The sequence below is a fragment of the Monodelphis domestica genome, chromosome 5, assembly GCF_027887165.1.
Source record: "Monodelphis domestica isolate mMonDom1 chromosome 5, mMonDom1.pri, whole genome shotgun sequence".
NCBI classification, from domain to species: Eukaryota; Metazoa; Chordata; class Mammalia; order Didelphimorphia; family Didelphidae; genus Monodelphis; species Monodelphis domestica.
This window is the reverse complement of record NC_077231.1, coordinates 111,078,232-111,093,796: the sequence shown is the minus strand read 5'-3', so window position 1 is coordinate 111,093,796 and position 15,565 is coordinate 111,078,232. Positions and strand designations below refer to the sequence as shown.

The following is a 15,565-nucleotide window of genomic DNA, read 5'->3' as shown; positions in this document are numbered from 1 at the left end:
AGATAGGAAACCATGGGAGCAATTCAGAGGCAGGATGGAAGCCATATGGAAGGAGGCTTGGCAGAATTATGAAAGGAAACGAAAGAATCCATGTGATGAGCCAGAAATTTTCTTCACCTGCCTAGACCTGAGTTTGGCAATTATGTCTTTTTCCCCCGGCTGTGGCAGCTGCAAAAGAGAGCCAATGCCAAAAAACAGAGGCTGATTGGAAATCGAAGGCCTTTTGTCTGAATGTTGTTAGCAAAGAGTGGAAGGCTGAGAGGAACTGGCGATCTTGCCTTTGGAATGCCCTTATTTGTTTAGGAAGCAAAGATGTTGTGACTGATCTCGGGTCTTTTGTCTGTTCTTCTAATTAGAAGGGGCTTTACGCAAAAGCCTCTGAGAGTCAGTCTACTTCTCTCCTAGAAAGCACATTCTGCCTCCCACAGTCTGAGCTCCACTTTGGGCAAATATCTCGGGATTGTACCAGACAAGTAATTTAGAGCCATCCACTTTCCATAAAGTAGAAAAATCAGATTTCAAGCTGAGTCCCCCATTTCTGCCAGAGGAAAGAGAGGTGATGCCTTTAGGGAGTCCCCTAGGCAACCCATAAGTATGCAAATTAGCTCATAAGCCTTTCACTTCCCACTTTCTTCCTTCAGTATTCTTACGGTTTCCATCCATTGCTACTTGCCCAAGCATAGTCGATTAGTTAGTGGAGGGGATTCCAGACTTTTTTGATCACACAGCCTATCAGTAAAAATCAAAACAAACAACCCCCCAAACTTTTAAGCATGTACCCTCTCATGTAAATTACACACACAGACAACTGTTATATATATGACATAGCTTTTACAAAAATAGAACTTTTTAAAAGGATGAGATGAAGGTTAAATAATACATGATCCTAGAGAAAGTGCAGTTTTTTGAGTGGGAAATGACAAGCTAAGATGATGTGCTTAGGAAACTCACTGGCATTTGGAGGGAGGATGAATTGTAGAACAGGAGACATAAATGGATGTGGTGAGGATAAGAATAAGGCAATTTCAATAGTTTGAAAGGTGAGAAAAGCCTGAAATTAGGAGGTGGCTGTCTGAGTAGAGAGAAAGGAAGAGTGGAGAGATGTTGTGGAAATAGAAATGACATGATTTGGCAATTGATTTGGATGTGGGGGGTAGGGAAAGGGAGCAGACAGGGATAAAACAAAGACTGCTTTGCTTTGCCCAAGATAATCTGGGTCAATAGGGAGCCCTTGGAGTTTATGAAGCAGGGAAGTAACCTGGTCAGATGTGAGCTTTAGGAAAATCACTTGAGCTTTGATGGTAGTGCCTCTAACAGAAATAGGAACGTTCAGAAGAGGGGGAGATTTTGGAGGAGAGGTAGTGAGTTCTGTTTGGGACATAACAAGTTTGCAATAGCCGTGGAATATGAAATTTGAAATCTTTAATAGGGAGTTAGTGATGGGGGATTAGAGGACAAGGAAGAGATTAAGGCTGGATATATAGATCTGGGAATCAGTCGCAGCGAATAAATGATATATAAACCCATGGGGATTAATAAACTCTCTGTGAAAAACTACTGAGAGAAGAGAGGCAAGGACAACCTAGGGGGTGTAACTAGAGTTGGGGGCATAATATGGATGGTAATATAGCAAAGAAAATTGAGGAGCAGTCAAACAGGAAAAATGGGAGAGAGAGAGACAGAGACAGAGAGCAAGAGAATGCAGGTATCACCAGAAACCACAGAGGAGAAACTATTGAGGATAAGGAGATGATCAATAAAGTCAAAGGCTTCTGAGAGGTCAGGAAGGATGAGGATTGAGGAAAGGCATTCTCTCCTTACCTCCATCTCAAAAAAAGCCCTTTCTTCCTTTAAGATGAAGCTCCCAAACCACCTTCTACCTGAAATCTTTCCTGATTCCCCCAATTGCTAATTTCCTCCCATAGTACCCTGTATGTATCCCCTTATCTGTATGTGTGCATATATGTGTGTGTTTGTGTATTTTTTAATTTTAGTGGATCTCCCATTAAAATGTAAGCTTGCTGAAAGAAGGGATCATTCACTCTTTGTACTCATCCAGCACCCAATGTGCTGACTCATGGTAAATAATTAATAAATAGTTGATGACTGATGACTTGATTGTGTGAGAAGTCAGAGATTATGAAGAAATTCAGGACAGAGGAGGCTGGAAGGATAGTGGTATTCTCAGTGGAAATAGGGAAGTTTGAATGAATGATAGGTTTAAGGTGAATGAAAATGTAATCACAACCCAATTGTGACTACTCATCTGTGTGCCCTCTGAAAAGTGAAAAGGAGGGTAGAGCTTTCCCACTGGACACAGAGATGCTGCTGAGGAGTACCAATAGCAGCCAAGAGGTGATGGAAGTGGGGGATATAAAGATGGGGAAATGTGGTCTGCACAGCCACTATACCTGCCTGGAGGGACTGGTGCCTGCTCTAGCCCAGGAAGGCTGGCAGTGGGAGGCTTAGATCAGTGTGGAAGGAGATAGTGTTGTTTTGCCAGCGACAGGCTCAGAGTTAGAAGGTGGGATATGACCCATTTTTGTTGCCTTCCAATCAGTTAATAACACACCCTTTGGAGTCGAACTGTGGCTCCCTTGGGATCATTCTATGGCTCCTCAGCATGCCCCTGTCCACACTTGGGAGACCACTGGGTTAGATGTGAAGAGGTAGTATTCCTGTCTACTGCCACTCACCTTTCAATTTATTCTACTGGTTGTGATCTGATAACTCCACTGCCCATAATACCACATTGCCCACACCCTTTTATCCTCCTTTGGTTGTCCTTATATGCTTTATAAATGAAAAGAAATAATCTAAAAATTGCTAATATTTGAAGCAGTTAGCAGTTTCAACTAGAAGTTCAGAAGAGCAAAGAGATTAGAACAGAGGAAAAATCTTGACATTCAGATTTGGTATCAGGGATTTGCACTGTAAAGCCAGGAGAAAAGCAGAAAGAGGTTAAAAAGCATAAAACTCTATTAAAACAAGTATAAATGGGTTTTAGTCACTTAACCCCAGTTGCCTAATCTTTGTTGCTCTTCTGCCTTGGAACTGATACTTAGTATAGATTCTAAGACAGAAGAGAAGGGTTTTAAAAAGATCAAAGGAAAAACTATTATATGAACATTCAAGTTTATAAAACAAACCAAATGAAAGGATAATTATTCATATGGCAAAGTACCTTTATTTATTTTTTTCAAAGTACCTTTAAAAAATCATGCTCCCCTATATTTAAAATATAACACTATTCACAAAAATTCAATTTGTAAAATTATTTGGGAACACGTCTCCTTTCCAAAGCAAACAACATGTGGCGTCTTTGATTTAGAGTCTACTTAGCCAACTCCAGCATAGCATAAAGCTGGGATCAGCTCCCCATCCCTTGGTGGCATGCTGTGAGGGTTCATTCATTCTTTTTATTCTTTATGACTGAGAAAAAATAGGGAAGATATGTGATAGTAGCTCAGAGAAATAAAGTCCCAACTTCTTGCTATCAGCATTCTAGAGATGGAATATAACAAGTTCTCAAAGCTACCATCCCTAAGGTCGAGTCATACCATTAAAAACCATTTTATGTGCCAGATTTAGCTTGAGGGAAATAGAACTTTTCCTCACTGAATTTCTAGTCCTTTTCCCCTTGGAGTAGGAGCTCTTTCTTCCCTAGGAAACTTTGGCTTACCACATCTTTTTGCCCCAGTATTTAGTTCATAAGATCATAGAATCTGATTTAGAGCTAAAGAGAAACTTGGTTGTAGAAACTGATGTCCAGTGACTTCTTCAAGGTTACAAAAGTACTAAACATCAGAGCCAGGATCAGAACTCTGGTACCATGATCTTATGAACTAAATAGTGAGGCAACAGATGTGGTAGGATCAAAGTTTCCTTTTAAAAAAAAAAAAGGATTTTTAGGTAGGAGAGGTGTTTCATTTTGCTGATGCTTGATATGTGTTAGTCTTTTTAGTAGTTCTTTTTCATCCTCGATTGATTATGTTTATACTATTGGAATTGTAACTCTCAAGGACTCCTCTTCCTTGGTCAACTTACAGGTCAGGGAAACCTTTCTATCCCTTTTCTGAATATTTCACGATCCCTCAGTACTAGACTCTCAAAGTACCTTTTAATGTCAAGAAAATATGATGGAGTCATAATATTATTTAGAATTCCTCCTTATACTTCATGCTCCTCTTATTCCTCTGGAATAAGGCTGGGAAATGTTTGAATTAGTGAACTATCTGAATTATAGGATGCTTTAAAAACAAATACCATTTTATTACTTACAGGCACATGCAATAAACTAGTTAACACAAATTCTTTATAAAGTGATGTAAATACACATGTATTTTAGTGTTGGTGCTGAAATTTCTTCAGAAGGGTCATCACAATTTAAAAGTTTGTTGTTTAAAAATTTTTTTCCACATCAAGTGTTGATCAAAACTGAAGATAAAACACTAATGGATGTCGAATTTTCATGCTTTTCGTGTACCTCCTTTTTAGATTTTTTTTCAGTTTGTTCTCCACTATTTTTACCACACTGTCATTTAAATTTCCTACATGCTAACTTTTCATTTGTGCAATTAAAATAAAATCACAATATATACATGTTGCCAAAAAAAAATATTATTGGATATGGAGGCAGGAAGATCTGAATTGAAATCCTCCCTGTGGCACTTACCACCTAGGTACCTTGGACAAATTTCTGAAATTCTCTCTGAGCCTCAGTTTCCTCATCTGAAAACTATGGGTTTAGAATATATTCTACTTATATCAAATACATAATATAAATATGGCATTTATATTAAAATATAAAATAAACAGAATATTTATATAAAATATATAAAATATGTTTATATACTATTTATATACAATATAATATAAAATTCAGAAATGCAACTAATAACCCATCCATGCTTTCTCACTTGTGGTAGCATAGTGGATAGAGTGCCAGACCTGGAGTCAGGAAGACCTGAGTTCAAATCCGTCCTCAGATACATAAGCTATGTGGTCCTCTTCAAGACATTTAACCCTTGTTTGCCTCGGATTCCTCATCCCCAAAATGGGAATAATAGCAGCATCTACTTCACACGGGATCAAATAAGATAATCCTTGTGAAATATTTAGCATATGATTATGAAATATTTGCCTGGCATACAGTAAGCGTTATACTATCTAATTGTTCACTCTAATGTTGATGATCTTCCCATAATTCTCCCATAGAAGACCTACCCTATGTTCTTAAAATCTTTCACAAAATCTCCTATATTTTGTGGGTATCTTGTAGCACTCATTCTGTTGTCAAACTACATCAGCACACCCTCTTCTTTTTCAGCTATACATTTCCTGGATCTTATCCCTCCTTGCCACTGCCTGTATGAGAGTCATTATTGTTAATATACTACAACTCCTTCATGCCCACCATTTCTTTCGATCAACCTTTGGGTCACCTGCAATTTTAGTTCTTTAGAGATTATGATATTCCATGATTCATAGTCTTGCAACATCCCCAGAGAATCCTGGTATAAAAAGATGGGTTTTTAATGTCAGTCAGCAATTTGGGATTGTGAAAAAGCACAGTATAGTTTTCCAAATGAATTCCAGACTATACTTTCCCTCTCATTCAATTCTGGGTGCAGTTCATTGCCTAGCTGTAGTATATTCCAAAGATATAGATAGATAAATGCATATATACTTATACATGTTGTTGTTCAGTTGTTTCAGTTGTGTCTGACTTTTTGTGACTCCATTGGGGGCTTTCTTGGCAAAAATACTGGAGTGATTTGTCATTTCCTTCTCTAGATTATTTGATAGATGAGGAAACAGAGGCAAACATAGTTAAGATATTTGCCCAGGGTCATAGCTAGTAAGTATCTGAGGCCAGATTTGAACTCAGGAAGAAGAGTCTTCTTGACTCCAGGCTTGGCACTCTACTGACTGATGATTGTGTCTATTATGGCATATAAAACTCAATGGACTCATTTAATTGTATATTACATATTATATTCTGACCAGTAGTCAATGTTAAAAGACTGAGAGGAAGATCTCCTTTATGGATAATATTTTAGAAGATAGGGAAAAGCATTGTAGTATAAAAAGTCAATTTAGGAACAGCTTGGTGGCTCAATGGATTAAGAGCCATGTCTAGAGAAGAGAGGTCCTGAGATCAAATGGGAAGTCAGACACTTCCTAGCTCTGTGACCCTGGGCAAGTTACTTAACCCCCATTGCCTAGCCCTTACTGCTCTTCTGCCTTGGAACCAATATTCAATATTGAGTCTAAGATGAAAGATAAGGATTTTTTAAAAATGTAATCAGTTCTATAAGATCATTTGCTTACAAAAGTAAATAACATGGAAATATGTTTTGTGTAATAATACATGTATAACCCAGATTGAATTGCTTTTCAGCTCCAGGACGGAGGAGAGTAGAAGGGAGAGAGACAATATGGATCGTATTGCTTTTGAAAACTTATGGGGAAATTTGTTAATAAAATTTAATAAAGTAAAAAAGAATGTAGTCTATCAGTGAATTCACAGATCCATCAAAATATTGAAGTAGATACATGTTCTCCCTCATCTTTGCTTACCTCCTCCACAGCTTCCTTGCTTTTCACTTCATGGATCATGCCCTAGTGGAATTTCTACCCTGGAGCCCCACTCATGTAAATGATGGACTACCTCTTTTAAAAACCATTTCAGAAAAGCCCCAATCATGGTTCCCTTCTCTCCTTTCTCTCTGACCACCTTGCCTTTCCTCTCCTTCAACCCTCCACAACTCTCTAGTGCTGGAACTATGATCAACTCTGTCATTATTCCTGGATAAAGTGGTTAATCTACTCTCTTGTGGACCCTTTCACTATCCCTGTCACTTTCTACACTGAAGAAACCCTCTATGGCTTCCACTTATGCATTGGCTCCCCCATTAGAATCTAAGTTCCTTGAGAATGGAGACTATCTGCTTTTTGGTATCCCCAATATTTATAATAGTAGTCAGCATCTATTAAATCTAAATACTTCATTCATTCATTCATTTATTCATTAACTTTCCAGATAGGATCCACATGAGGTTTTCCTCTGGTTCTTTAAAAAACAAACAAACAAAAAAACAAACCCTTACCTTCCATCTTAAAATCAATACTACATATTGGTTCCAAGGCAGCAGAGTAGTAAGGCCTAAGCAATGGGGATTAAGTGACTTGCTCAAGGTCACACAGCTGAGAAGTGTCTGAGGTCAGATTTGAACCTAGGACCACCCATCTCCAGGACTGGCTATCCATCCACTGAGTCATCCAGCTGCCCCTCCTCTGGTTCTTTTAAGATTTCATGGTGATGCGCCTCTCTAATTTTACCTAGGCTGTTCCTTAGAAAGGCTGCAGGAGGACTAGAGGGTGCAATTGAATAGAGTGCTGAATCTGGAGTTGGTAAGGAAGACTTCTCTTCCATAATTCAAATGTGGCTTCAGGTACTTACTAGCTGAGTGATCCTGGGCAAGTCACTTAAACCTGTTTATTTCAGTTTCCTCATCTATTAAATGAGATGGAGAAGGAAATGGAAACCACTCCAATATCTTTGCTAAGAAAACCCCAAATGGGATCACAAAAAGTTGGACGTGGCTGAAAAATTCCTCATAAGACACTGGTATGTTGTACTCAGAGCTTTTGAGCCTACACAGAGAGGTACAAATGCCCCCTTCTGTACTCCCCCCCCCCCAAGGAATACCCACATTGAGATCATGGCACCATTGGTGTGTGTGTGTGTAAAACCACTTGGAGGAGCTTGTGAACCCTTTGAGTCTCACTAGGTTGCTATGGTGTTGTCATTTGAATAACCACACGTGTAGTTGAAGACCTCTCTGTTGGACGGCCACACATGTATCGTTTCCTCACATCCCACCTCCCCTTTCAGAAGTTATTTGTTTTGTTTTGTTTGAAACACAGGAGAAAGCCCTGAGTCAGTCTCAATGAATTGGGAACTTCTATTTGCCTACACTGTGCTGATTTTAGATGGCTGCCTTCTTTACCCAAAAAAGGGACGAGATCCAGGAGAATCTGAGTTTTGAATACTTTGCAGGGTTTTTGAAAATCTAACACTAGACTCTCAATTTCCCTCTCTCTCTTGACTCTCCAGCCCTTTTTCTAGAAAAAGAGAATTTCCTTTTCCTCTCTTATCTTGTCTAAACATTAAGTGACATAAAATAAACAGTTTGAATTTTTGTTGGTCAATGGTTTTTTATCACAATGCATGACTTAGAAATGAAAGTGAACATTTAGGAAAAAGTTTAAAACTTCTTCACCTCCTTCCCTCCTCCCTCCTCTTCCAATAGCCTGGCAGGGATGGAGAGAAACAACTAGTTTACTATCAGTAGATAGCCTATGTTTGGTTTCCCCTGAAAGAAGGGGAAGGAAAAAGGATACTACTATTTCCCTCTTCCTGACTTATGTAGGAGGAGTAGTCCAGATTTTACCCACAGTTCATACTCCAATTGTCCTCATATCCTCCCTGGGCTGGCTTGATCTCTGACATTTCTCAATGTTTCCTCTTAGCAGCCACTCCAAGGGTTTCCATTTAACCTACCCACAATAACATACATAGAGGTCATCAAAAGGGATCATTCAGTTACTACTTCCCGAGTTCATGATGCTCCTTCCCTCAACTGTCTGATCTTTATAACTCTCTGTGGAAACTGAGGTGCCTTAATGGACTTATTGGGGGCTGGTATAATAAAATAGCCAGGTTGCCAGTTCAGCTCCTTATAGCTGAGTGAGGGAAAACTTTAGAAGATGTGTTAGTTTTGAAAAGGGCTGCCCTAGGACTGGATTTGCTTATAGTACTAGCATCATCAACACTACCCAACCCAATTGCTTTCTAGTATTTCAAGTCACACTCAAAGATCCTTGAGGGACAGTGGTCACTCTTTGCCAACCTATCAGGGTACCACCCTCGGAGTGTCTGTCAGCACTGACTGAGCCTTGTTTGCCCCACCTACCTCTGTCAATTCTCTATTCTGATTTCACCAGTTAATTTATCTACTCTTGTATGGTTATATGACTAGCACGACCCGTAGGTAAAATCTAATGCTGTTCAAGAAAGTCTTTACTAACAAGTTAGGATCTAATCCCCAGATTTCTCCTTTCCTTCTCCTCTTCCCACAAACAGGTTGGTCATAGGATATAGCACATCTGAAGAGTGTTACCAAATCTATCATACCAAATTTATTCTAGAAACTTCACTCCTTTTAGACCTCCATCAAGCAACTGAATGCAATAGGAATTCATCTTTATGGGGCTGAGTACCCCAATTCCTCATCTTAGGTACTTAAAAAGGAACAAATGACAGCCTCCAAACAGAGCATCTAACTAATTTAAATGACTCTGCAAAAGTAAGCCCTCTGAATGCTTCCCAAGCTAATAGAAGAATTAAAGCAGAGAGAATATATTTGCTCTATTGGACCACGCTCTCAGCAATCATTGCTCTTGGAACTCATCTTTTCCTGCAACTTTCTCAGTTCTTTGATGGTAAAAGTCCCTCTACAGAGGGAAGGAAGCAATAGGATAAAGCCCATTAGATAGTAAGCATCTTGAGGTTAGGGACTGTCTTTATTTTTATTTGTATCCCTAGAACTTAACACAGTCCATGGCACATAATAGGAGCTTAATAAAAGTTTTTACAATTGAATTTACCAGTGGTTCTGAAATCTCATTCTCATTTCCTTCTCAACCTCCTATTTTATAGCCCAGATTTCAGTGGGATACAGCACATTTTCTAGTGAAACCTCTAGTGTGGAGACTCTGCTTCCCTCTTACCGCTTCTCAGTTTCTGGGCAAGGTAGCCCTATCCACTGTTGCATACATCCTTTCACTTTTGCTGTTCATCATTTTCAGTGGCTGCCCCTCTGATTTTATTGTACAGTGCTTAAAAATCAAGAAACCTGCCAAAGCTACTGAACATTTAGGACAGCTTACTTGCAACTTGCTTTTTAAAAACACTTCATTTTATGAGCTTTTATTTTCTTTCAATCAATAAATATTCACTAAGTTCCACTATATGTCAGAATTGTATACTTCCCTCTCCCCAATTCATTGAACAATTAAAAAAAACCCTCACAGTAAAATGTAGAGTCCAGAAAAACAGATTCTCAACATTGGCCATTTCTCATTCTAGTTTTTAAGTTTATCATTTCTCTGGCAGAACTTTCTTTGTTGGCAAACTTTCTTTGCCAACAATTTGGTTTCTCCATGATGGTTAACAATAACCATCCCTGTCAGCCTCCTCTAGTGCCCACTAAGCTCATCAGTGTAAGTGGGAACCTCTCTCTCCCTCTGAAAATACTCTCTATATGCCACCAAAAAGGCTTTTGCCACATAGTATGCATTGCTCTATTTAGCAATGTGATTATCCAAACATACCATCTATATTTGTATCACCCCCAATTTCCACCATGAAAATCTTGATGCCATTATGTTTCAGCTACCAACTTTGCCAATGACAGCCCAATCCCTGATAGCTTAGACCCAATATTGATTGGAACAAAACAAGATACTTACATGTCATTCAACACTTAATAAGTGGAAGTTTACTTAATAATAATAGCTAATGTGTCTGTATAACTTGCTATGTGCTAGGCACTTGTGCTAAGCACTTTACAAATGTTATCGCATTTGGTCTTCATAACTTTGCTGTCTTAAGGTACTATTATTATCTTCATTTTATATTTTATAGATGAGGAAACTGAGATAGATGTTGTGACTTGACCAGGGTCACACACCATGTCTGACGCTAGATTTGACTTCAGACCTTCCTCTATCCTAGTGCTCTATGCACTTTACTATCTTCTGAGCCATGAAAAAGATCTTCAACAAGATTTTGGTACTTAGTTGTGAAATAAGTGGCCTCCCCCATCAGATAGAAGGAAACAATTTGAGGCAGCAGGTATAGATAGTGATTCAAATCTAAATCTAAAGGGCTGTAACCCCTCATGGTTGAGCCTTTTTATGTCCTTAGATGACCAAGATGTCATTGCCCATCTTGAAGCCACTAGGAAACTGACAACAGTACAAAAGCAATGAACCGTAGCCACTTGAGTCAATCAAGTCTTGGAGATAGCAGCTTCTTTGCTTTTTTAAGGAAAGAAATAGCCTAACCGAAGTGGGAGTGGGATGCAGGGATGGGAGACCCTTTTGATTTTGATCTTATCATAGATGATCAGGGAAGAAATTATGAAGATAAATAAGTCTTGACCTGGATCTTGAAAGAAGTTTAGGATTTATATTCCTGGACAAGACAGGGAGTGGTATAATAAATACCAGGGAGGTAGATTAGTATAAGTGTAGGACCAGGAAAAAGCATGACTTCTTAAGGGGAAAAGTCAGGTAGGAATAGAAAGCTTCTGAGAGACAAAGTTAGATGGACAGAGTTAAAGCAGGCTGAGGCTTGGATTTGTTAAGCAGTGAGGAGCGACTTAAGAGTTTTTCTAGAAGCCAGTTAATATAATGAAAATGGTGATTTTGGAAAGAGCCAACTGTCTGCAGGATAGACTGGAACTTAAAAGACCTTTAGCTTCTAGGCAAATGCTAATTAAGGCTGAGAATGGGAAGGAGGTGGCAGAAATCCAGGGGAAGGACCTAATCAAGAATGCTTTTTAGAAAAAAGGCCAAAAAATAGTGTTTTACCTAACACATAATTTTATTTAACACATACTAGAGTATTTTAAATATAAGACTCCCTAATCAAAATGTGGTGAATTCTGGGGTTGGGGATTTTCTCTTCCATCTCCTTCTCACCCCCTTCTGGTATGCAATAATCAAGCAGCCCTTGCATAAATTAACTGTCAGAGTCAAGATTTCTAGGTTAAACAATTTGCACTCCAACTACTGCTAACATTTTTATCTTGTCTAGCCAGAAATGTTAGTGAAATGCAAATTTATATTTAAATTATGGATGAAATGACTCCCTTTGATGGCTGTATTATAAGCAATGGAAACTCTAGAAATGCTATTCACCTGGAATCCTTGTTATTTCTGGTTTGGTTTCTAGGTGTGACTGTGTCTTTTTTGGAGGTAGGAAGCCAGGGATCTCATAGCATTTCCTATCAGGCTCAGGTCTCTTCCAGACTTTAGAAATATCTGACACACAAACTCCTCAGAAGTTGGACCCTTTATGTACAGTGATTAAAAAAAAAAAAGACTTGCTAATCATTTGAAATGTGCTCCTTTAAGAAAAGCTTTCCCTCTAAAATCAAATCATCGTCTAAGTCAGTTCATTTATACTGAGAAGACCCTGCTTTGAGTTGTAAGCATCAAAAGAACAAGAATAAAATAGTCTAGGGACTCAACTTCTTCCCAAGGTCCTGAACTTTATAAAATCTATCCAAGAAGCTTAAGGGATGCTGGGAGTAGTCCCTTCAAGGACACAAACTTAAAATGCTTGTTGAATGAAAGTTGTTTCTTCTTCCATCCACAAAAAAGGAAGAAAACCCCAAAGTTGCAAGTTTAAGACATATGTAAAGGTTTTTTCCATTGTTCAGATATGAAAGTAGTTCATAGACTTAGAGTCGGAGGGGAATAAGCCATTTATTCCAACTCCCTCATCTTATTGCTGATGAAACTGATACCTGAAGAGATTAATTGACTTGCTCTTGCCCATACCATTTGAAGTCAGGTCTTCTGATTCCAAATTCAGTGTTCATTCTACTATACAACTTCAGTATAGGACAGACTATGTTGTAAGAGATTGTAGCTTTGCTGAACTACTTGGATGACATTCTTGTCTTTTGTTGCTGGAATGCATGTCCTAGAGAAAAAGGCAAAAAAAAAAAGTCTAATGGTGGGAAAAGGAAAGGAGATTGTTGATAGGGCAGTCAACAATATCTCTTCCTAATCCCCAAACAAAACGTAGAGGTGCCATTACTCTTGTTCTTATCATCCTTCTGTATCACTGGCTATAGTTGCATATACCTAGTCTTTTAGGGTTGGGTGATTGGACAACACAGATTCTTGAGAATAGGGGTAGACAAGGAGGATAGATATTAAACAAAGTAGGATAATAGAAGTAGGAGCAGACATTCAACCAACTCATTTCTGCCTAGGACATGGTGAGCACTAGCTAAGAATTTCAAATCCACCTTTTATCTCCACTCATTGTTTAAGAAAAGAAAAAAGTCATTACTTGTTCATACACAGTAGGCAATTTTGGAAATCTATTAGTGTTTTCCACTAGGAAACACTATCAAATACTGTATGAAATTTGTAACTGCTCCCATGGTAGCAGGTTAGTTCTCTTTCCCTATATTTTGGTCAGAAAAGAAAAATGTATTTGCATCTAGTCGTAAAACTGACAAGTGTGATCTTGTTTGTCATGAGTTTATCAGTACATCCTCAGATTTCTCCTAAAAATAGAGAGGAAAAGAGTTGGTATTTCTGCCAAGTCTGCTGCAAATCTCTTATCACATTCCTCCACTTGGCCTTTTCTCACCTCCAACCAAAAGAGGAAGTGAAAGAGTGTAATGTGTTTACCCGTCTGGTTTCTGGGTTATTGAGGCTACCTCGAGACTTGCCACATCTGTCTGCCAGGTGGGAGAGCAATAGGAAAGAAGATTTAACTTCAGGTAAAGTACATCTGGAGGACTGAGAAAGAAGCCACACACAAATGCAAAAAAAAAAATGGGGTTGGGGAGTGTTGTTTGTTCATTTTAATGGAATGACCCAGAAGAAAGACTTAGTGGAGAAGAGCTACTTCTTAGTTCTTCTTACTTGCCTCAGTTGTGTTTATAAGGCTAGGATTGGAGATAATAGCCACAGTGGGCTGACTGGAAAAGCTTTCTGCTTCACTCAGTTCTCCTGTCACTAAGCCACCCAAACACAGTTCGATTTGTAATAGTCAGAGTATTTGGTATCTATGTAGCTTTAGTTGGAGCTGGACCACACTTGGGTGAGAAGAATTTGCCAAGCTCTTGATGAAGGAAGGCATGTGACAGAAGGGAGACTGATCTGAGGGGAAGGAAGAAAGTAGAAAGAACTGAAGACTTCATCAAAAGAGAAAAGATGTGGGCAAGAGTTTTATTCATCCATTAAAAAGATAGCAGAAGGGGAAGAATGATAGAGGGTATGTTGGGAATTGAGCAGAGGTGGGTGTCTTCCTAGTAGAAATCTTTTATTGAAACAGAAACAGAGGAAGGACATGAGAAAATGGAAGGAGATTTAGGTAGGCAGCTCTGGCTTCTTAGTCCCCATAGTGTATTGGTAGGTGGAGTCAAGGATGTTTGGACAAGGAAACCCTTTGAAGCTTTTCTCTTGTCCTCCTGAGCTGGACCTGGTCCCCTCCCCTCCATAAAGCCATTAGCTTCTGGTGCCAGCCCTATCTCTGGTCCATCTCTAGTGGTTCCATTTGGTGCTTTCCCAGACCTCCTGCCCTGAGGGATGGGGGATGATTTATTGGGGGGAGACATCCTTTAGAGGAGGAGAGATGGGAAAGTAGGGAATGGGAAGCTGTGAGTTTGCTAGTATAGTGGCCAGACCATTGCAGAAACAGTTCTGCATGACAAAGAGAAGGAGCAAGTTTCCCCTTTGATGTGCCTCCTGCTGGTCCCACACACCTGCCTGTTGGCTTTCTACTCCCCCCCCCAAGTCCCAAGCCTCTTCTGAGACTGAAGAAGAATCACAAGAGGGGGTGGGGAAGAGGCTGTGTCCCAGCTTCCCTGTGGCCAACCCAGGGCCATCTTCCATCTTCCTGTGACCCTGGGACTCAAAAGCTGCTTCACCTCAGAGACTTCTGACCCAAAGCACCTGCTGCCCTCTCCCGGAAGGCAGAGACCCAGAGCAGCTGGAACAGAATGGTGAGAGGGGGTTGGGGGTGGGAGTGTGTAAAACTGAAGGTGTGAAGGGGACCTGGGAAGAAGACTGCTCATTTGGGGATGTGGAGTCCTGGCCTAGAGGAAGGATATGGGAGGGGAGGAGGAGCGGGGCGGGGGGGGGGGGGGGGCGGTGGAGTGAGAAAAAGGGTATTTGCAGGACTTGCTCCAAGTAGGGACAATATGGAGGTTGTGGTACATTCTCGAGGGTTCAGGGCAAGGGGTTTTAGTTTGATGGGGGGCATCTAGAGAGAAGGCAAGGTGCATTTACCTCTCACCAAGGAGCTCCCAAACTGGCCATTAGACAGGTTGTGCTGCCTCTTGGGGCAGGATGCATTTGTTCTGAGGGAGGTCTGGTTCCAGACACAAGCCCAAAACTGTTGGCATTGAATTCTTCAGAGGTATTCCATAGGGGGCCCCAGAGAGCAGAGTGAGGCAAAGGGGTACCCCGAAAGAGAGAAAACCCTCTACTGTGTACAGTCTACACACATCCCTATGTATAGACACACATGGAATATCATGCATTATACCCCCAAATCAAATTCCAACCACATGCCTCTGTGTCTCTGGATATGTGCATGTGTGTGTATTTCCAGGTGCTCTTAGTGCAGCTTTAAGCTTCACTTTTAAACTTTGGTTTAAAGCTGCACTAGGTGTTCTAGCACATGCTTTCTATAGAAAAATAGAGGTATACCAGCACACATCTCTCCACTTGTCCCAGGGCA

General features: G+C 39.9%; 1 protein-coding gene across 6 annotated transcripts in view; it reads left to right on the top strand.

Annotated features, from left to right (window-relative positions):
* The window catches only part of WNT5B (Wnt family member 5B), a 160,576-nt gene that overhangs the window by 124,293 nt on the left and 20,718 nt on the right, over positions 1-15,565 (top strand). The window contains exon 1 of one of the 6 annotated variants that reach the window (XM_056800756.1): positions 9,964-14,825. The exons of the other annotated variants lie outside the window; for them this stretch is intronic. Coding sequence (XP_056656734.1) covers positions 14,823-14,825 — 3 coding nt within the window. The 5' untranslated portion in view covers positions 9,964-14,822. Of the gene's footprint in view, positions 1-9,963; positions 14,826-15,565 lie in introns of those variants that run through there. 6 annotated transcript variants of the gene reach the window in all.